Genomic DNA, 22,286 nt, shown 5'->3' with positions numbered 1-22,286 from the left:
TTATGTTAATCCCCATACATTACATCATTAGTTTTAGATGAAGTGTTCCATGATTCATTGTTTGTGCATAACACCCAGTGCTCCATGCAGAATGTGCCCTCCTCAATACCCACCACCAGGCTAACCCATCCTCCCACCCCCCTCCCCTCTAGAATCCTCAGTTTGTTTTTCAGAGTCCATCGTCTCTCATGGTTCGTCTACCCCTCCGATTTCCCCCGCTTCATTCTGAACAAGAATGCTTTTTAAAAAATTTTGCTTTATCATTATTATGGTTATTTAATATTCAAATTCACATGAACAAGTCAATAAGGGATTTTGCTAAAAATGTGAATTCCAATCAATATAATGAAAAAAAAAAGTTGTCCAGACTTCAACTTGTAACATATGCTTTGGTCTATTTTTTTCTTTTTCATATGGAGCTGTGAACAGATGCTTGGGCAGGTTAATTCTGTATTAAATCTTGTACTTCTGCATGTGCCATGGAGGTGGATGCTTGCCAAGTCAGCACTGTATCACCCTTGTTGGTCATTAATCACATCAAAACCACTTATTTTTGCTTTTATTAAATTAAAATGAAAGTGAGAGTTCTGCTAACAAAGGTTTATTTTATAGAGTGGGGAGGCAGCCTCATCTTTCATTCCTTTGCCACAAGAACCTCTGCTCTTGTTAAAATAATCTAATCACAAACCTTCAGCATGCTTTTGTGTTTCCTCATCTTCATCCATTCCTATGATCTTGTCAATCCCCTCTTTTCCCTCCCCACCTATCCAAATCCAATTCATTCTTCAAAGCCCAGCAAATCCTGTGTCTAATGGAAAACTTTTAAAAATTATACCAATCATCAGGATCCCATTAACATACATCAATTCCACAGAGTTTGAGAATCTATGTTCAAATAGCTAGGCCGTAGACAAGAGAAACAAACATGAAGTCTTTTCCTTATGATGCTATAGTTTAAGAGAGAAAATAAGTCAGCATTCATTTAAGAAATACTTATTAACTGGTAACCATTTTCAAATTTACTGTGGATAAGAATCATCTAAGAAGTTTGATAAAATGTAGATTCCTGAGCTTCACATGAAACCCACTGAATCAGAATTTCTAACAGCGTGATCCAGAAATCTAAGTTTTTAAATTTTTAAGTGTCAATGGTAATTTGAGAATGTTTCTTTAATACACACTGCTTATACATAAGGGTTACTAAGATGAATGTAAAAGTTCTCTACCCTCAAGGAGCTCACATCCTAGCTAGGGCAGGTGGTTAGTCACAATACAAATAAAATATTTTGTAACTATTACATTAAAAAAAATAGAACAGGCTTGTGAAATGGTTTCAGGGACCATAGAGAATAGTCAATAGTACTGGATGCACTGCAACCACAAGGTAGCCTCACTGGATTCTGAGGGATTGAAAAGAAATCCTCTTATGGACAATATTCACCATGCACTGGGGCTGGGAGAAGGGAAGGTTTTGTGTTGTTATCATGCACCTACATAGATTGGGACAACTATAACATAAGAAAGAAAGTAATGGGTGCAGTGGAGATCTCTTTATAGAGGAATTTACAGGAAGGGAAGATAATGTCTAGCCAGTAACATCAGAGAATTTTTGAAGAGGTGCTACATTTGATCTGAGCCTTGAGGAAGGGTAAGATTTATAAATTATAATACAGAGATGAGGATTAGGGAAAGCAAAGATATTCCAGAAAGAAGAATTAGTATAAGCAAGGATACAGAGGCAGGAAAGCAAGCTGCGTGTAAAGAGAAGAGCAAGCAGTTCATTTTGGCTTAGTGAAAGGTACAAGAAGGACAATTTTTATTTTTCTTGTAGTTTTAGATTTAGGAAAACACATTAGAAAGGAAAACTGGACCAGATCTTTACAAAACCTTGGGTACTAGAACTCAGAGTAACATTTATTCCTTAGACAACTCATCTGACACTTAATATATGCTACTTTTTATGCTTTGTCTCCCCAGGAAGCTTATACTTTTCTTTCTTTCTTTCTTTCTTTTTTGAGAGAGACAGAGAAAACGCGTGTCTGCATCTGTGCATGCACCTGAGCAGAGCGAAGATTAGAGGGAGAGAAAGAATCCCAAGCAGGATCAACGTTCAGCATGGAGCCCAACACAGGGCTCAATCTCACCACCCTGAGGTCAGGACGTGAGCCGATATCAAGTCAGTCACTTAACTGACTGAGCCACCCAGGTGCCCCAAACTTATACTTTTCCTGAAGGAAGGACAATGTTTCATACTTCTTAATAAGTCCTTCAGAATGTAGTGCAATACTTGGCACACAGGAGGAGTTAAAAAAATTTCCATTGACTGATTAAGAGTGATTGCTTTTGTTCCCAAAAGGAAGGCTTCCATGGCATACAGGAGGACCATGCACCACTGGGATTTTCTCTACTCTGTTGGCAGATGTGGATAAGGCATATGAGGAGATTGTCACGATCAACAATCACAGAGGTCATGCTATGAGGATGTTGGAGGTGTCTAAAAATGAATAATGAAATTCTAGCCCATTGGGAACTTTACTACAGATCCATGCTTCTTTTTGTTTTCTCCACATCAACTATAAATATTTTCTTAAATTTGTATTTCTGTCTTATCAGCATAATATAAAAATGTATACTTGGAATGGAAAAAAGTATCCTGTAAAATGAATTGTTCTAATATTTAAAAAAGTAATAACTGATTGTTGTAGCTTTATTTGGGCTACTGATTTAAGGAAGAAATATTTTGTTTTGTTTTGATTGGAGTTTTTTTTTTTTTCAAAGTTAAAGAACTGGCTCTCAAATATTTCATCGATTTGTGACTATTGAAGAGGGTTAGGAGCGGTTTCATCAGGAAAAGCCATGATCCCTAATCCATCCCATAACAAACACATATGTCTAAGACATTCAATAAATGCATCCAGACAAGACAATAAATATTAACTGAAAACCTACCCCTTGTTTGAAAATGTTCGAGGTTCTGTGAAATACTGGCAAACAAGGGAAACAAATTCTCTGATTTTGTGAAACTTAAATTCTAGTAAGATCTAGTAGTTTGGTTCAATTATCCCACTAACAACAATAATAGCAATAGTAACAATAATTAATTATATTGTATAATATCTTACAGTTTGTAAAATTTTTATTTGTTGTGCTTTTTTTTCACAGCACTCTTCCCTTTCTGATTCTTGCATTTTCTTCTGTTTTTTAAAACTGCACTCATTTTGCCCCCTCAACCCTCCTCCCTTCTGGCAACCACCGATTTATTCTCTGTATTGATGAGTATAGGTTTTGTTTTGTTTTTCTTTTTTTTTTTTTAAAGATTTTATTTATTTATTTGACAAAGAGAGACACAGCGAGAGAAGGAACACAAGCAGGGGGAGTGGGAGAGGGAGAAGCAGGCTTCCCACCGAGCAGGGAGCCAGACGTGGGGCTCCATCCCAGGACCTTGGGATCATGACCTGAGCAGAAGGCAGATGCTTAATGACTGAGCCACCCAGGTGCCCCTTGCTTTTCTTTTTAGATTCCACATATAGGTAAAATCATATGCTATTTGTTTTTCTCTCTTTAACTTATTATACTTAGAGTAATTGCCTCAAAGTCCAACCATGCTGTCACAAAAGACCAGATTTCATGCTTTTTTATGGCTGAGTAGTATTCCAGGGTGTGTGTGTGTGTGTGTGTGTGTGTGTGTGTGTGTGTGTGTACATACCATATCTTCTTTATCTATTCATCTGTTGGACACTTAGGTTGTTTCCATATCTTGGATATGGTAAATAATGCTGCGGTGAACATAGGGGTGCATATATCTTTTCAAATTAGTGTTTTCGTTTTCTTCAGATAGATACCCAGAAGTGGAATTGCTGAATCATATGGTAGTTTTAATTTTTAATTTTTTGAGGAATCTTCATATTGCTTTCCATAGTGGCTGCACCAATTTACATTCCAACCAACGGTGCATGAGGGATCCCTTTCAACCACATCCTCACCAGAACTTGTTACTTCTTGTCTTTTTGATAATAGTCATTTTGACAGATATAAAGTGATATCTCATTATGGTTCACATGCACTTGAGAAGAATGTGTATTCTGCTGTTGTTGGAGAGAATGTCCTGTATATGTCTGTTAAATCTTTTGCTCTATAGTGTTATTCAAATCTGCAGTTTTCTTTTTTTTAGTTTTTGTTTAAATTCCAATGAGCTAACATACAGTGTAATATTAGTTTCAGGTGTACAATTTAGTGATTTAGTGATTCAGCACTTACATACAATACCCAGTGCTCATCACAGATGCCCGCCTTAATCCCCATCACCTATTTCACCCATTCCCCCACCGACCTCCCCTCTGGTAACCATCAGTTTGTTCTCTATAGTTGAGTCTGTTTTTTGGTTTTCCTCTCTCTTATTTTCCCCTATGATCATTTGTTTTGTTTCTTAAATTCCACTTGAGTGAAATCATATGGTAATTGTCTTTCTCTGCCTGACTTATTTTGCTTAGGAGAATTCTCTCTAGTTCCTCACCCCAGTTACAACTAAAGGCAACATACCTGATTCTTTTCCCTTTTTATCCACCCCAACCCCTTTCTGCCAGTTCTTTATTTCTTAAATCCAACCTTTTGTTGCCTTTCATTTCTTCTGTCTTCATTTCTTAGTTCTGGCTATATAATCTGTTTCCTAAACTATTACAATAATTTTCACTTATCACTGTTTTTAATCTATTCCTATTCAAGTTCTAGGTCCTATCAAAATTTCTGACACATAGTAGGCTATCAATAAAATATTGTTGATTGAGTGATTAATTCATCTTTTGTATCAGAGGTAAATTGTAAAATGTAGACTTGAATATTGTAAATATTGTAAACTGTAGACATGAATTATTTTCCTGCTCCACAATTTTCAGGCTATCTGTCTTTCATGAGCTGAATACCAGATTCTTAGCATGACATTCAAAGACCCCAATGTTCTTGCTTCAATTCATTTTCTAATCTCACTTCCCTTTACCCTGCAAAAGAATCTGTACTCCAGCCACAGCTGACCACCTCAAGCTTTCCAAGCCTACTCTTCTAACTTCTACCCATGAGCTGTCCTCTCTCCCTTATTTACCTTTCAAGTCTTTCCTCTCCTTGAACCTCTCTGCCTTTACTCCCAAAGTCACTCTTCAGTTCTATTTTATAATCCATCTCTCCATCTACCTTTTATTTGCTAATTGTGGTGCTATCATTTGCACTTGCAAAATTTCTGAAAGGTAAATTTATGTTTTATTCATCTTTGTATTCTCAGTGCCTGCAGTGCCTGCATAAATACAGAGTAAATGTATGCTGAATGAATAAACAGTAAGTTGATTCAGATGTAAAAATGGGTTTTATCTCCCATCTCTCCCCAAGTTGCACTAAAATGACAAAACAGAAACAAAACTGAAAACAAATGAAAGGGAAAAAATGGTGCTGCGAGTAAACAGGAAAGGGGAAAAATAAGAAGCCAGAAACTTAGAGAATTTTATAGAAGATACAAAGTAGATTCAATTATATTTTTAAAAAATTCAATGCCAATCACCTCTGACTTAGTACAAACCAAAAGGGGTCCCTCTGGGAAGTCAGAATTGCTTGGTTTCTCTAATGAGTTCCAAAAGTTTGTGTAAATTAATACTGCTTTTGAAAGGGAAAATATCTATTAAAATGAAATATGTATAACCAATGATCCAGCAATTCTAACTCTAAGAAGCCATCCTTTGCAAATATTTGCATGTGTATGTAAAGAGTTGGTCATTGTGTTATTAAAATAGCAAAATAGTGGAAACAAGATAGATGTCCATCAATAGGTTATAGATTAAATAATGTGATGCCCACTATAGGAAACTATATATAACTTTTAAAAGTATAAAAGATGTACAATGCCCATTTTATGTTCTTCAGTGAAAAAATGCATATGCACATGCACCTTTTTAAATGAATAGAAAAAGTGGCACGGCAGACATTAAACTGTGTTTACTGCTGGGGAGTGAGACTGGGAGGTCATTGAAGAGGATTTTTCTCTTTTTCCTTTATATACCACCGTATTAAGATCATTTTTGTAACTAAAGAGCAATCTAAACAGTTTAACAATTTAGACAAAGAAAATTTCCAGATGTGAAATAGCAGGGGACGGGAGCAAAATAGGCCATAGTCAGTCCATAAGGAACAACTGAAGGACTTCTAGATAGTCAGGGATTAGTACTTAGGGTTATTTCACTAGCTGGAACTGCTCGTTAAAGATCTTCCCATTGGCTTCTAATATGAGCAGTAGGGTCAGATAGAGAAGGAGGCAGTATTCCAGCTAACTTCAGGCTGGTACAACCAAGACAACAGTGAAATTCTATAATGTGTCTATCTTCCTCCATACCTTGTTGGCAAGTGCGGGTGTATCCCCTAAGAATCCTCTGACAATGGCTAGAAAAGATGGTGGGTTAAGGCGTGCCCTGCAGACCTAGTAACTCAACTAGACTATCTCATAACAAGTGGCTGGCCACAGCATTAATTATCTCAGCATAAGCAGCAGACTTTGAATTGGAGGTTTGATACCTAAAAAAGGGCCTTCTGCTGCCATCTTTCTTGAAGGTCCCAAATGATATCTGCTTGTTTGTCTACCTACTTGCTCACTTACCATAGCCAATATGGAGTATCCTGCTTGGAGTCCCAGGGAGAGTGAAGAAGGGAAAGGGAAACAAAACTGTATGGGATAAATTATTTTACAGTACAAGTGGTTCAGCTCTACGTTTATCTCTTGGGGAAGCCTATAAGTCTGGCACTGACCCTTGGCTGAGATAAGGGCAGTGAACTAATTAATGATTTATAATATACTATTTAAAGTTTGAAACTTCCCTGGTGATACCCAGGGCTGATTTGTTTATTGGGGCTTATACCTGGCATCACCAGTTAGATAGCCTGGCTTGGCTATGTGTAAAGAAGGACACAAAAAGCACCATTGGAAACTTTTAGGGAGCCTTCTTGAAACTAAGATTTATCATGTAAATCATGGTGCTTTTATCTGGAGATGAAGCACATCCTTGTGTGAATAAGAAGGATCTTGGGAAGCTGTATTTGGAAGGTTCTTGGTCCCCTGATGCTTGCCTGCATTATCTTTTTACTGCTCTATGGTGTCGTTTGCCTTTATTGAAAGTCTTATGTGAGTATGCTCTGTGGAGACTTGAAAATCCTTTCAATTATCCAACATGTTGTAATCTTTGCAAAAACAATGAATACAATATAGCTGTATTAGTTTTTCAATGATGCATAACAAGTTACTGAAAACTTAGCAGCTTAAACCAGCATTCATTTATTAGTTCTCAGTTCTATACGTCAGAAATCAGGGCATGGTGTGGTTGTGTTTTCTGCTTAGGGTCTCAAAAAGCTAAAATCATGGTATTGACTAGCATGCATTATCATCTGGAGCTTGGAATCCTCTTTCAGCTTATGTAGATGTGGCAAGATTCAGTTCCTTAGGGTTGTAAGAGAGAGGTCCCTGTTTCCTTGCTTGCTGTCAGGTATTTCCTTGCTGGGATCACTCTCAGATCACAGAAGCTAGCTACATTCCTTGAAATATGGCTTTTTCCATTGGCTCTCTCATACTTCTAATCTTTTTAATTAAAAAGAGTCCATTCCCTTTTAATAATAACCTCATCAGGTCAGATCACCCAGAATAATCTCTCTAAGGTCAGCTGACTTGGAACTTTAATTACATCAGCAAAATCACTTCCTGGCAGTACTTGTATCAGTGTTTGATTGAATAACTGGGAGAAGACTTCTGTATTCCAGAAGGTACAGATCTTGGGGGTCATTTTAGAATTCTGCCTTTCATAATGGTCCCTAATTATTAATTAAACTTATTAATACAAACCACAAAATTGCATTTTGTGGAGCCAGAGAAAGTAGAAGGAGACTGTTGGGTACCATACCGCTCTCTTATTTTACCAGAGTGATTCTACTTTTATCTATTATATACAATTATAGTCTGTATAAATTGTTGCTATTACATTTTATTCATGCTCCTTCCTTTGGTAATCACATCTAGTCTCATGGTTTTGAATTACATGTATGTATATGTATATATGCATACACACTGACATTTCTTAATATATTATTATATTAAGATTTTTTATATTATATTTATCTGGTCTGAACTTCTTTTTTTTTTTTTTTTTAAAGATTTTATTTATTTATTTGACAGAGAGAGAGACAGCGAGAGAGGGAACACAAGCAGGGGGAGTGGGAAAAGGAGAAGCAGGCTTCCCGCCGAGCGGGGAGCCCGATGCGGGGCTCGATGCGGGGCTCGATCCCAGGACCCTAGGATCATGACCTGAGCCGAAGGCAGTCGCTTAACCAACTGAGCCACCCAGGCGCCCCTATCTGGTCTGAACTTCTGCCTAGACTCATAATTAACAGACTGCTTGACTTCCCCACCTGCATATGTAATAGGCATATTAAACTTCAGATTTCCAGAATAGAACTCCTGATCTTTCCCTTTAAAACTATATCTCTTGTCCCCAAAATTTCTATTTGGGCTGATTGGTGAAGGTCTTCCCCTTTACAGAACTAGTTTGTAAAAAATGGGGAAAGGTAGGTGCTTTTCAAATGTTCAGTCACCAAAACAAAGTGTCATGGAACATTAAGAAACAGGGAATATAGCTCAAACAAAGGAACAATATAATAATAATAAATAATATAATAATAAAATAATAAAGTAAATATTTCAACAGAGAAAATATAATAAATATAAATATATAAAATATTATACATATATTTAAAAACCCAGAAATTTTTGGAGCTAGAGAATATAGTAACTGAAAAATTCACTATAGGCCCTCAACAGCAGACTTGATCAAGCAGAAGAAAGCAGAACTGATCAAGGAGAAGAAAAGACAAGTCACTTGAAATTATCCAATCAGAGGAGAAAAAGAAAAAAAAAAGAGTGAAAAACTGTGTAAAAAGCTTAAGGACCATATGGGATACCATAAAATATATTAATATATTCATTATGGAAATCCCAGAAGAAGAATAAGAGAGCAATAGGGCAGAAAGCATATTTAAAGAAATAATGGCTGAAAACTTCCTAAATCTCGGAAGGAAGTGGTCATCCAAATTAAAGAAGAAATTAAAGAAGAAATAAACGTCCCAATAAGATGAACCTAAAGAAATCAATACCCAGGCACCTTGTAATCAAAGTATCAAGTCAAAAACAAAGAGAGAATTTTGAAAATAGCAAGAAAGAAGTGACATCTCATATAAGAGAACATCCATATAACTCTTAGTGGATCTCTCAGAGGAGCCCTTACAGGCCAGAATAATGTGTGATGGTATATTCAAAGTGCTAAAAGAAAAGAACTGCCAACTAAGAATACTATATCTGGTAAAACTATGCCTCAAAAATGAAGGAGAAATAAAGACTTTACAAAAGAAAAAGTTGAGAGAGTTCAATACTTGCCTTACAAGAATTGCAAAAAGAGTCCTTCAGGTAGAAATGAAAAGATGCTAAAAAGCAACATTAATCATACAAAAGTATAAGGCTTGCTGATAAATATAAATATATAGGCAAATGTAGAATACTGTAATTCTGTAACAGTAGTGCATAAATCACTGTTAATTCTGGTATTGAAGTTAAATGGCAAAAGTATAAAAAGTGATTAACTATAAAATATATCAATAGATACACAATATAAAAAGATGTAATTTGTGATATCAATAACAAAGTGTAGGGAGGGAGAAATAAAAGTGTAGTTTTTTGTGTACAATTGAAATCAAGAGGTTATTAGTTTAAAATAAATTCTCACAATTATAAGATGTTTTTGTAAGCTCCATAGTAAAAACAAAGAAAACACCTGTAGTACACACACACACACACAATAAAATATGTCACTACAAAAAAATTAACAAAACACAAAGGAAGCCCACAAGAGTAAAAAGACAAAAGAGCTACAAAGCAGACACAAAAAATTTAACAAAGTGGTAATAGTAAGTCATTCCTGATCAACAATTACTTTAATATAAGTGCATTAAACTCCCCAATCAAAAACATGGCATCATGGCTTTTGGGTTTGTTTTGGTGTTGTTTTGTTTTTGGGCTGAATGGATATAAAAACCATATGCTGTCTACATAAGACTCACTTTAGATTTAAAGACACACATAGGCTGAAAGTGAATGAATGGGAAAAGATATTCCACGCAAATGGTAACCAAAAGAAAATATGGGCAATCATACATATATCAGACAAAATAGTCTTTAAATTAAATACTGCCAAGAGACAAAGAAATAAGTTATATAATGATAAAAGGGTCATTCAACCAAGAAGATATCATAACTATAAATACATACGCACCTAATATCAGAAAATCCAAATGTATAAAGAAAATATTGAATGAATTGAAGGCAGAAATAGATGGCCTTGTAATAATAAAGGATTTTAAAACCCCACTTTTACTAATGGATAGAACATTCAGACAGAAGATCAATAAGGAAACACAGGACTCAAATAACACTATAGACCAAATGGACCTACCAGGCATATAGAAACATTTCACCCAATAGCAGCAGAACACACATTCTTCTCAAGTGCACATGAAACATTCTCTGGGATAGACCACATATTAGGTAACAAAACAAGTCTTAATAAATTTAAGAAGATAAAATAATACCAAGTATATTTTATCACCAGATGGCATGAAACTAGAAATTGACAGCAGGAAGAATACTAGAAAATTCACAAATATGTGCAAATTAAATAACACACTCCTGAACAACCAATAGGCCAGAGAAGAAATTAGAAAATATCTGGAGAAAAACAAAAATGAAAACATAACATATCAAAACTCATGGGATGCAGCGAAAGCAGTAATATGAGGGAATTTTATAGTGCTAAATACCCATATTAAAAAAAGAAGAAAGATCTCAAATGAACACCCTAACTTCATACCACAAAGAACTACAAAAAAGAAAACAAAGCCCAAAGTTAGCAAAAAGAAAGAATAATAAAAATTAGAGCAGAGCTAAATGAAATAGAGAACTGAAAAATAATAGGAAAAAATCAATGAAACTAAAAGTTGTTTTTCTGAAAGGATCAACAAATGGACATCTGTTTGACTAGACTAAGAAAAAAAGAGAAAACTCAAATAAATGAACTATGAAATGAAAGAGAAGACATTACAACAGATGCCACAGAAATAAAAACAATTATAAGAAACTACTATGAACCAATAAACACCAACATTTTGGACATTTTCTAGAAGAAATGGATAAATTCCTAGAAACATACCACCTACCAAGACTGAATTATGAAGAATTAGAAAGCCTGAACAGACCAATAACAAATAAGGAGATTGAATCAGTAATCAAAACCTTCCAACAAAGAAAATCCAGGATCAGAGAGTTTTACTGGTTAATTCTACCGAACATGTATAGAAGAATTAAACCAATCCTTTCCAATCTCTCCAAAAGACTGATGACAACATTACCCTGATGCCAAAACCAGGCAAAGTATACTGCAAGAAAAGAAAACCAAAGGCCACAAGCCCTGATGAACATAACTCAAAAAATCCTCAACAAAACACTAGCTAACTGAATTCAATAGCACATTAAAAGAATAACACACCATGACCATGTGGGATTTATCCCGAAGATGCAAGAATGTTTTAGCATATGAAAATCAATCAACATGATACACCACTTTAGCATAACAAACAATCAAATAACAAAATCATCTTAATAGATGCAGAAAAGGCATTGACAAAATTCAACATCTATTATGATAAAAACACTCAACAGACTAGGAATAAAAAGAAAGTATCTCAACATAATAAAAGCCATATGTGAAAATCCCACACCTAACATTATACTCAATGGTGAAAAAAAACCTTTTCTTCTAAGGTCATGATCAAGGCAAGGATGCCTGCTCTCACCACCTCTATTTAACATAGTAGTGGAAATCTTAGAGGATATAGGCAAGAATAAGATTAAAAAGCATTCAAATCAGAAAGGAAGAAGTAAAATTATCTGTTTTCAGATGACATGATTTAGATGTAGGAAACCTTGACTCCACCAAAACACCTGTTACAACTAATAAACAAACTGAACAAAGTTATAGGTACAAAATCAACATTCAAAAATAAGTCATGGGGGGCTGGCTGGCTCAGTCAGTAAAGCATGTGACTCTTGATCTTGGGGACTTGAGTTCAAGCCCCACGTTGGGTCTAAAGTTTACTGACAAAAATAAAACCCTTAAAAAAAAGTTGCATTTCTTTACACTATCAATGAAATATCTGAAAAGGAAATTAGGAAATTAATCCCACTTATAATTGAATCAAAATAAAATACTTAGAAATAAACTTAACCAACATGGTGAAATACTTGATCTACAGATTCAATGCAATCACTATAAAAATCGCAATGACTTTTTTTTACAGAAATATAGAAAGCAATCCTAAAATTTCTATGGAACCACAAAGGATCCCAAAGAGCCAAGTCAATCTTGAGAAAGAAGAACAAAGTTGAAGGTCTCACACTTCCTGCTTTCAAAACATTATGAAGCTATAGTAATTAAAACAGTAAGGTACTAGCATGAAGAGAGACATATGGACCAAGGGAACAGAATAGAGAGCCCAGAAATAAATCCACTCAAAAATTATCTTCAAAAAGTGTTTAACAATGCACAATGTGGAAAGGATAGTCTCTCCAACAAACGGTGTTGGGAAAACTGGATATCTGCATGTAAAAGTGCAACTGGACCTTTATCTTACACTATACACAAAAATCAACTCAAAATGGGTTAAAGACCCAAATGTTAGCCCTGAAACAATATTCCTAGGAGAAAACAGGATGTAAACTTCATGATGTGGGTTTTAGCAATGATTTCTTGGATATAATATCAAAAGCACAGACAACAAAAGCAGAAATAGACAAGAGGGAGTACATTAAACTAACTGCACAGCTAAGAAAACAATCAACAGAGTAAAAAGGCAACCTAAGGAATGAAAATAAATATTCACAAATCACATATCTGATAAAGAATTACTATTCAAAATATAGAAGGCATTCCTACAACCCAACTGGGAAAAGACCCAATTAAAATATGGACAGAGAATTTGAATAGACCTTTCTCGAAAGAAGACATATAAATGTCCAGCAAGTGTATGAAAAGATGCTCAACATCACTAATCATCAGGGAAATGCAAATAAAAACCATAAGGAGATCACCTCACATGTATTAGGATAGCCATTATCAACAAAACAAAACAAAAATCATACATGTTGGTAAGGATATGGAGACACTAAAACTCTCATGCACTGTTAGTGGGAATGTAAAATGGTGAAGCCACTGTGGAAAACAGTATGGAGGTGCCTTAAAAAATTAAAAATAGAACTGCCATATATATGATCCAGCAGTCCCACTTCTGGATATATATCAAAAAGAATTGAAATCTCTCAAATATTTATTTGCAGTCCCATGTTTATTTCAACTCTACTCATAATAGCCAAAATGTGGAAATAATGTAAACGTCTATGGACAGTGAAATGAATAAAGAAAATGTATATTTGGTATAAATATATATAAATGGTATATATTTATATAAATATTAATCAGCCTTAGAAAAAGGAGATTCTGGAATGTGTGACAGTATGGATGAACTTTGAGGACGTTATGCCTTGTGAAATAAGTCAGCCACAGAAGGACAAATGCTACATGATTGTACTTACATGAGGTATCTAAATTATTCAAGCCCATAGAAGCAGAAAGTAGAATGGTGGTTTCCAGGGGGAAGAATACATGGGGAGCTGCTGTTCACTGGGTGCAAAGCTTCAGTTATGCAAGACGAAAAAGTTCTAGAGATCTGCTGTACAGCATTGTGCTTATACTTAATGATAAATATATAGTGAAATATAGTACTGTATACTTAAAAATGTGTTAAGAGGGTAGCTAATGTTATGTGCTTTTTCCCCACAATTAAAACAAAAAAAGAGCTGAAAAAATAAATAACCACCTTGCATCTGGTACAGTAGTCTATTGAGAAGTAGAAATTTCGCCTTTTAGTTTCTTAGGTCTCAATTCATGAAGTCATTATTAACTCCTATCCCTCTCATTCCTGATATCCAATCTGTCAACAAATCCTGTTGCTTCTACCTAGAGGCAGAATTACTTTAAAGTTAATGATGTTCAAACTATCAGGCCTCTCACTTGCATGAACTCCTTCCCAGATCCTGGAAGGAAGCCTGGCAGTGTGTTCACATGGCTACATTTTGTGCAACTTGCAAAATTAAGATAGTTTTCTTTTTTAAGATTTCAAAAATAGAAACATAATTCACATACCATAAATTTCACCTTTTTAGAATATAAAGTTAAGTGGCTTTTAGTATACTTACAAAGTTGTGCAACCGTAACAACTATCTAATTCTAGATCATTTTCATCACCTCCCCCAAAAAACCCCATACTCAATCTTGCCATTCTCCCTTTCCTCTAAGACCCTGGAAATTACAAATCTATTTTCTGTCACTATGGATTTGTCTAATACGGACATTTCATATAGATGCAATCATGTAATACATAGCCTTTTGTTTCTGGCTTCTTTCACATACTACACTGTTTTTAAGGTTCATCTATATCAGTCCTTCATTTTTTTTATTGCCAAATATTCTGTTGTATGGGTAAACTATATCATGTTTATCCACTTTGGATTTTTTCCACTTTTTAGCTATTATGACTATGCTGCTATGAATATTCATATATAAGGTTTTATGTGGACATGTGCTTTAAATTTTGGGGGGTAGTGTGGTCAAGTGAATAATGGCTCCCTATAAATGTGCACATCCTAATCCCCAGAAACTGAATATGTTATCTTACATGGAAAAACAGAATAGAGGTATGATTAATTCAAAGATCTTGAAATGAAGAGGAGAGATTATCCTGGGTTATACAAGATTATCCAATATAGTCACAAGTGTCCTTATAAGTGGGGGGGCTGGAAGATCAGAGAAGGCAAAAATGGAGATATGACGACAGAAACAGAAGCTGACGTGGTGCAAGGTAGGGGCCACAGACTCCAGAAGCTGGAAAAAGAGAGAAAATGGATACTTCTCTAGAGCCTCCTGAAGGAACACAGCCTTAATGACACCTACAGAACTTTAAAATAATAAATTTGTGTTGTATTAAGCCACTCAATTTGTCATAATTTGTTACAGTTCAATGATGGGAATTATATGTTGAAACTTGGAAGTGGGTTACTGCCATAATGAATAACTAAAAATGTGCAAGTGGCTTTGGAATTGGGCAGGGGATAGAAACTAGAAAAATTCTGGCTATAAATTTGTGACAGAAAAAGCCTAGATTGCCTCGAACACAGTGTTAGTAGAAGTGAAGAAATCATCAAGATATATAAGATATACAAAGTTCTTAAGACTGTTGCATCAACAGAAATACTGCCAGCATGGGCTGAAAGGGAGAGAGAGGACAAAATGAGAGAAGACCACAAGACTCCTAAAATTCTAGAGGTAGGAAACAGGTTGTTCAATCTACTTGACTGCAAAAACTTGTGTACCTTCCTGGAAAAGGAAGGATGACTAAAAGGGTGGAGCTATAGGCACAGAGCAATAAATCTTGAGCCACAGGGGTTATTCCCAGGTCTTGAAACCTAATGGAGTTTTCCTGGTTGGATTCTGAAACGGTTCTGAGGGTACACTCCTCTTGTACTCCTATTCCCCACCCCTCTCCATTTTTGTATGGGTATGTCTATATAACTATTATCCCATGCCTATTCCACAACTGTATTTTGGAAGCAGATGAACTGTTTTCTAGAGTCACAGGTCTACAGATGGAGAGGAACTCTGCTCCAGGATGGACTATACCCGGAACTTTACCCATGCCTAATTTAGATGCTTTAGATGATGAAATTTGGGACTTCTGAGCAGATGAGATTTAGATGAGATTTTGTACTTGAGTCAACGTTGTAATGGATGAGACTTCTGAGGAACTTGGGTTGGGGTGGGTGCATTTTCACGTGGGTCAGACATGAATCTTTGCAAACAGAGGCCAGACCGTGGTAGCCTTAATAATGAACTTCCAATGATGCCCACGTCCTGATCCCCAGAACCTGTGAATATGTTACCTTACATGGTAAAAGAGAATTTGCTGATATGATTAACTTAAGGCTCTCAAGACAAAGAGATTATCCTGGATTACTTGGGTGGCCCCAATGTAACCACAAAGGTTCTTGTAAGAGGGAGGCAGGAGGGTCAGAGAAGGCAGAGAAAGAAATGTAATAATGGAAGCAGTCAAGAGTAGGAGATGTACTATCTGATACAGAGAATGAAATGATGTGAGAAAGGGGCCACTAGTGAAGGAATGTAGGCAGCCTCTAGAGGCTGGAAAAGAAAAGGCACGGATTCTCCCATGAATCCTGGAAGGAAAAAACCCATGATGATATGCTAATTTTTTAATGATATGCTAATTTTAAGACATCTGACCTCCAGAACTATAAGATAATAAATTCGTATTGTTTTAAGTCACTAAGGTTTGTGGTCATTCAGCAATAGGAAAGGGATACAGGTTTATGCCTTGTCCTGGAATGCTGAGTTAAAAGTAAAACAATTTAACTATAATTTTTACCCTGACTTCCCCTATGTTGCAGTTTCCCTCATGTCATGTAGTGATGGAATGGCCATAGACATTTTGGGGAGCTGGATATAAGGAAGATGCATTGGAATATAGGCTTGGTGGAATATATTTATATGATTTTCAATCTTGTTTGTATATAGTTACCTTGTTGCTAACTATCTAGGGTATAAAAGACTTCCAGTAATACTCCTGCCCATTGTGCAAACTCCCGTGACCATCATGACATGAAAGTGTAGGGCCAGAAGAAATACTGAACATGAACATACCCTTTGGTTCCCACCACCAGAAGTATGTTGGTGGAGGAAGAGAAACAGGCTTGAAATGTATGGAGCCAGAGGTTTTCCCAAATTTGTCAACAATCCTAAAACTTTATAAGGCATATCAGTGAAAAATTGTAAAGCTGAAATGAATGTTTCTGAATTATCAGTAATAGAAATCATGCTAAAGATTGGATTACTATTATCTTCATAGAAAATGATATTATAAGATATATGTCATGTGAAGGCTGTCAAAGAGCATGAAGCCAAAGCATAGGGAGAAAAAGAGCATAATAGATGTGTGTTATTATGTTATTTTCCTGGACTTAATGATGTTTATGGCATTTGTTAGCTTTTCAAAGTTGTATTTTATTAACTTCAATTTGTAATTTAAAATTCAGTTTCTTTTTCCACCTTAAGTAAGCATTTCACTTTTGTAATCAATTATGTATTCCTAATTTTTGTATTACTTATTGAAAGGGGGTATCCCCAGTTTACAAATTCAGATTCTACTCTTGGCCATATCTTTCAAATTTACCCAGAAATCAACTCCTTACCACCTCCACTGCTACTACCTCAATCTAGGACACTATTATTTCTTGCCTATATTATTGCAATAACTTTCTAACTAGTCTCTTTGACTTCACCTTGCCCCACTTTCCACTTATTCTCAACATAACAGTCAAAGTGATCCTGGTAATGTAATGTAATGTAATGTAATGTAATGTAATGTAATGTAATGTAATGTAATGTAATATAATGTAATGTAATGTAATGTAATTCATGTAATGTAATTCACATAACGTAATGTAATTCATGTAATGTTATTCATGTAACATGTAATATAACATGCACTGTAATATAATGCAATGTGATGTAATATAACTTAATATGTCAGGCCACAGGTTCCACTGTTCAAAACCTTCCAAAGGGCTTCCATTTTATTCAGAATAAGATGCAAAATCCTTAAAATTTCTTATAGGATTCTATCTATCTACCCTCCCTTCCCCCCACAATTAATTTATCACCTATTCTTCTAACTTATTCTATTCCACTCATTTTAGTCTTCTTTGCTGTTCACATATCAGTTTTGTTCTCATCTCAGGTATTTATAATTCCTGTTTCCTCTGTCTAGAACTATCTTCTACCCAGCTATTTGCATGGCTCACTCCCTCATCTACTTTAGGTTTTTACTAAAATGTCACCTTCTGAGTGAAGCTTCCCTAGCTACCCTAACAAGTTACACCTTTCATAAACACACAACTCTATCCATCCCTCTTCTTTTATATTTCTCCTTGATGTTTTCATTGTCTTTTAGTTTCGGTTTACTGTAAACCTGAAATCAAATACATTTTTTCTATTAATTCAATTTCAGATCATATGCCCAAATATTACCATTTCAGCACATAAGGGAGGAAGAAGTAAAGTTTAGTTTGATTACTTTAAATACAGTTTTTTGTTATTTTTTTGGGTGATTCATAATCCCTATTCACAACTCAGGAATATACTCTTGGGTTTACTCCATAATTGCATAATACTTCTGTTTTCTTTGTAAAGCCTTGATTATAAATGTATACTCTTACTTAATGTAGTTTACCCCGGTTCAATTAGGGATATTTCTTTTTTCTTTAATTTCTCTGGTAGAAACGTTTGACAGAAACACCAGGATACTTGACTACATTGAGATATATGCCATTCTTAGAAAAATCTATTTATGGAAAGGCAAACAGAGCTAATTAATTCCATTCATGGTAGCTAGTCATGATATTGCAGTAATGAGAAATGGCAATGAGGGAAACACTGCTGCCTTTGAAAACAGGCAGAGATGACTTATTTTATTGGTAGGGAAGGGAAAGTCTGAAAGCAACAAAATGAGCTTCTTTATTTGCATATATGACATTGGAGTTTGCTTATTAAAGCCCTAGGTCAACAGATGTGGTATTTATAAATGTGGAGACCCCAATTTGATTCTTACGATGAAAAGCCTCTACAATTATTTTCAGTCAGAAAATACATTTTAATCGAATGCTTCATCAAGGATTCCTTTCAAATTCCAGAGTTAGTGGAAATACAGTTTTATTTACTTATTGATCACAGTGGTGAATTGTGTACTTTAGAGTTTCATAGAGAAACTCACTTGGAAGTTTGTCTCAAAGTGAATTGAAATTGATTCTTTAAAGGATATCTAATTGTAGAATGATTGCTTTTCAGGTAAACTAAAGTATTTCCCCCACCTCTATTATTGTTTAGTTTGAATTAAAAATTTCCAGTTTATATAGGCATGATTCTGATGATGAGAATTGACTGAACTATTTACTTTAAAATCAAATGATTCATTCATTCACTCAAAAACATTTATCAAGTGCCCGTTGGGGGCATGGTGCTCCGCTAAGTGCAGGGAAAACTATCCGGAGGAAATGATGCCAAAATGGAGTCCACAAAAGTAAACATTTGTTTTATTTTATTTATTTATTATCATTATTTCTTTACATTTGTTTTATTTTAAATGTGTAAGCTCTTGCCTCTCAGCAGGGGGCCCACTTCTCTATATCCTAGCTGGCAATTCTGAGGTTAACAACATTTCTATTTTGTCAGGCACTGACAGTTGGGTGGACTGGAGAGAGACTGGAAAGCTAGAGGAGGAAGATGAGGTGTGCTCCTTCTATTTAATTCCTGGTCATTTTAGCATCTCAACAGCAACAGTTCTCTTTGCGGTGACACTAAGCGTCAGCAACAGCAGCAGTTCTCAGTCTATAGTTTTCCCACACACCTAGAACCAGCCTTATCATGGCCCCTCAGGGACACCAGTACCAGCCTCTTTACAGGCCTGAGTCCCATACACTACCCTCTTCCCTTTGATCTCTACCCTAGAGGTGCTAGCTGCTTCCTACAGTGTCCCCTTTCTGTCCTCTCAGTTTCCTAAGACATGAGTAACTGTCCTTTATATTAAATTTCCTTAGTTAAACAATTGATGTCATTTCCACCCCCTGACTGGGCCTTGACTGACGCAGAAATTGATATACCTCTAATAATTTAAAAAAATGTTTCATTTCTCAAGTTTCTCTTGATCTATTAATAACCTTTGGCAATGCCTGTGACGTACATCTACAACCAATGTCCTACGTAATTCTACAAATGCAGGAAATGGAGGAGTTAATAATTAGGATGCCTCAAATGTTTTTCCTAAAAACAGTTATAGGATTGCAAATTGTATTTTACTATTTTGTTCTTTTTTCTAAGCTTTATCTGAAAAAGTAATTGACAAAACTTGATTAGTAGGTATGGCAAATCTACACTGTAATTACTTATGGAGGAAATTGCTAGATATGCAAATACAGTGCTTGCCTCAGGTATACATGCATCCTAGCTAATTAAAAATGAGCACAACTTGAGCAAAATAAGGAGGTGAAGCCAATGGCTATGCTTTTAGTAGAATGAGTTTAGTTTAATTCTCATCAATTTAAATTATAAGTTAAATCAGTAGCTAAAATACTTGGTTATTTCAAATTTCTATGAAAACACATTTGTATTATTTATATAGCCCAAACAAATATTCCATTGTAGGAGCCAAGGGGAGATAGCCCAAAATGTACCACTTTGGCATACTGATTATTTTGAACCAGAAGTTACTTAAGTGTAAAAACATTCTGACTCCTTTTTGTCTCTAGAAACCAGGAGATAAGTCTCCCATCCCTCTACCAGGAGGTAGAGCCATTCTTATTACCAGAGATAGGGAACTCAGAGCAAAGAAAGCTGTATAAACAAAGCTTGCATTTTTGCTAATTTACTATTTCAGCCTAGCCCAAATTCTGTTTAGCATTCCTTACCAACTGAAACCCCCCAATATAAGTTTTGTCTTGCCAATTTCATACAGATTTATTGTCTTTTTGTCTAAAAAGCATAAAAACTGCCTGCTTTGGTCATTTCTTTGGGCCTCAATTTCTTTACTGGGACTCTGTACACAGTCAATTAAACTTTTTTTTTCTCCTGTTAATCTGTCTGATGTCAAATTAATTCTTAGACCAGCTGGAAGAATCTTGAAGGCTAGAGTAAAACCTTTCCACCCAAATTCTGTACAACTACTGGCATTTCTTCTCAGGGTCTCCATTCTTTATTTATCTATTTGAAATTTTTATATAACCCTACAAATAAAGTGAAAAAAACAATAAAAGTAATTCAGTTTGAATACTGATATTAGAAATTCTTGCTTATGGTGATCTGTAGCCTTACTAAGCATTCAAAATGGTGATTTGCAGAGTGCAGAATATTTTTTAAGCTTTTCTAAGGAGAAGTTTTACGGGATATCAATCCTTTAATATAGTTCACAGATGGCTGAATTTATGAAATGTTTTTATAAAGACTGCTTGACATACTGTCTCAAATATTAGATAGTCAGAATGATACTTCTCATTTCCTGATGAATTCGCTAGACTTTAAATATAATCAATCTTTGCATTGTCTTTTAAAAAATTAAATTTTTTCATCGCATAAAATATATATATATTACTCTTTAAATATTTTTGTTCCTGTATTTAGCTGTTTGTTTTTTAAAATTCATGTTGTGTTCTTTAATCCAGAGCGAGCGGCCTATAATTTAGAAATGTTTCTGTCAGTAACTGGTACATTAAATAGTTCAAAGAGTTGACAATACTCTTAAAATGATCTATCATACTTCAAATTCTGGAAAATTAATACTGGATAATTTTAGGTAGAGAGGCAGAAAGACTTCCTTTGAGGAGATGAAATAAGCATCTTTTAAATTACCCTTTATCTGGTTACTTTTCTAAAAAAAGACCTTATAAAATAATTATTAAAATAGCATTTTAAAATCACTTATGATATTATAATCATATTCATATTTAGTCCAAATTCCAGAGGAAGATACAGAACACATAGATAAAAGGAAACATTTGAGGAGATAAGGACTGATAATTTTTTAAAATTGATGAAAAACATAAACCCATAGATAAAGAAAGCACACAAGAATAATGTATAAAAATCAAACACATGAGAATAGCATTTAAAAAATCCCAGAAAAGATTAAACTGAATGTAATTTATATAGAAGGTCAGGATCATCAACATATCATGATTATGTTGCATTTCTTTCAGGGATGCAAAAGCAGTTTTACATTAGAAATCCCCTATATAAATAAAATTAAAAGGCATGGAAGAAGATATTTGCAAATGACACATACCCAGTAAAGGGTTAGTATCCAAAGTATATAAAGAACTGATGCATTTCAACACCCAAAAAACAAATAACCCAGTCAGGAAACGACAGATGTTGGCGGGGATGCGGAGAAAGGGGAACCCTCCTACACTGTTGGTGGGAATGCAAGCTGGTGCAGCCACTCTGGAAAACTGTATGGAGGTTCCTCAAAAAGTTGAAAATAGAGCTACCATA

At 35.1% G+C, this 22,286-nt stretch overlaps 1 protein-coding gene across 1 annotated transcript in view; it reads right to left on the bottom strand.

Annotated features, from left to right (window-relative positions):
* The window catches only part of LRRC7 (leucine rich repeat containing 7), a 508,503-nt gene that overhangs the window by 150,902 nt on the left and 335,315 nt on the right, over positions 1-22,286 (bottom strand). Inside the window, exons 8-10 of the mRNA XM_081818633.1 lie at positions 15,531-15,551; positions 14,438-14,458; positions 5,564-5,594 (exon numbers count right to left, since the gene is read on the bottom strand). Coding sequence (XP_081674759.1) covers positions 5,564-5,594; positions 14,438-14,458; positions 15,531-15,551 — 73 coding nt within the window. The remainder of the gene's footprint in view (positions 1-5,563; positions 5,595-14,437; positions 14,459-15,530; positions 15,552-22,286) is intronic.

This window comes from Leptonychotes weddellii, chromosome 4 (assembly GCF_054177405.1).
Source record: "Leptonychotes weddellii isolate Sample4059 chromosome 4, ASM5417740v2, whole genome shotgun sequence".
NCBI classification, from domain to species: domain Eukaryota; kingdom Metazoa; phylum Chordata; class Mammalia; order Carnivora; family Phocidae; genus Leptonychotes; species Leptonychotes weddellii.
Note: the sequence above shows the minus strand (reverse complement) of the source record. Positions and strands in the feature narration are given on the sequence as shown.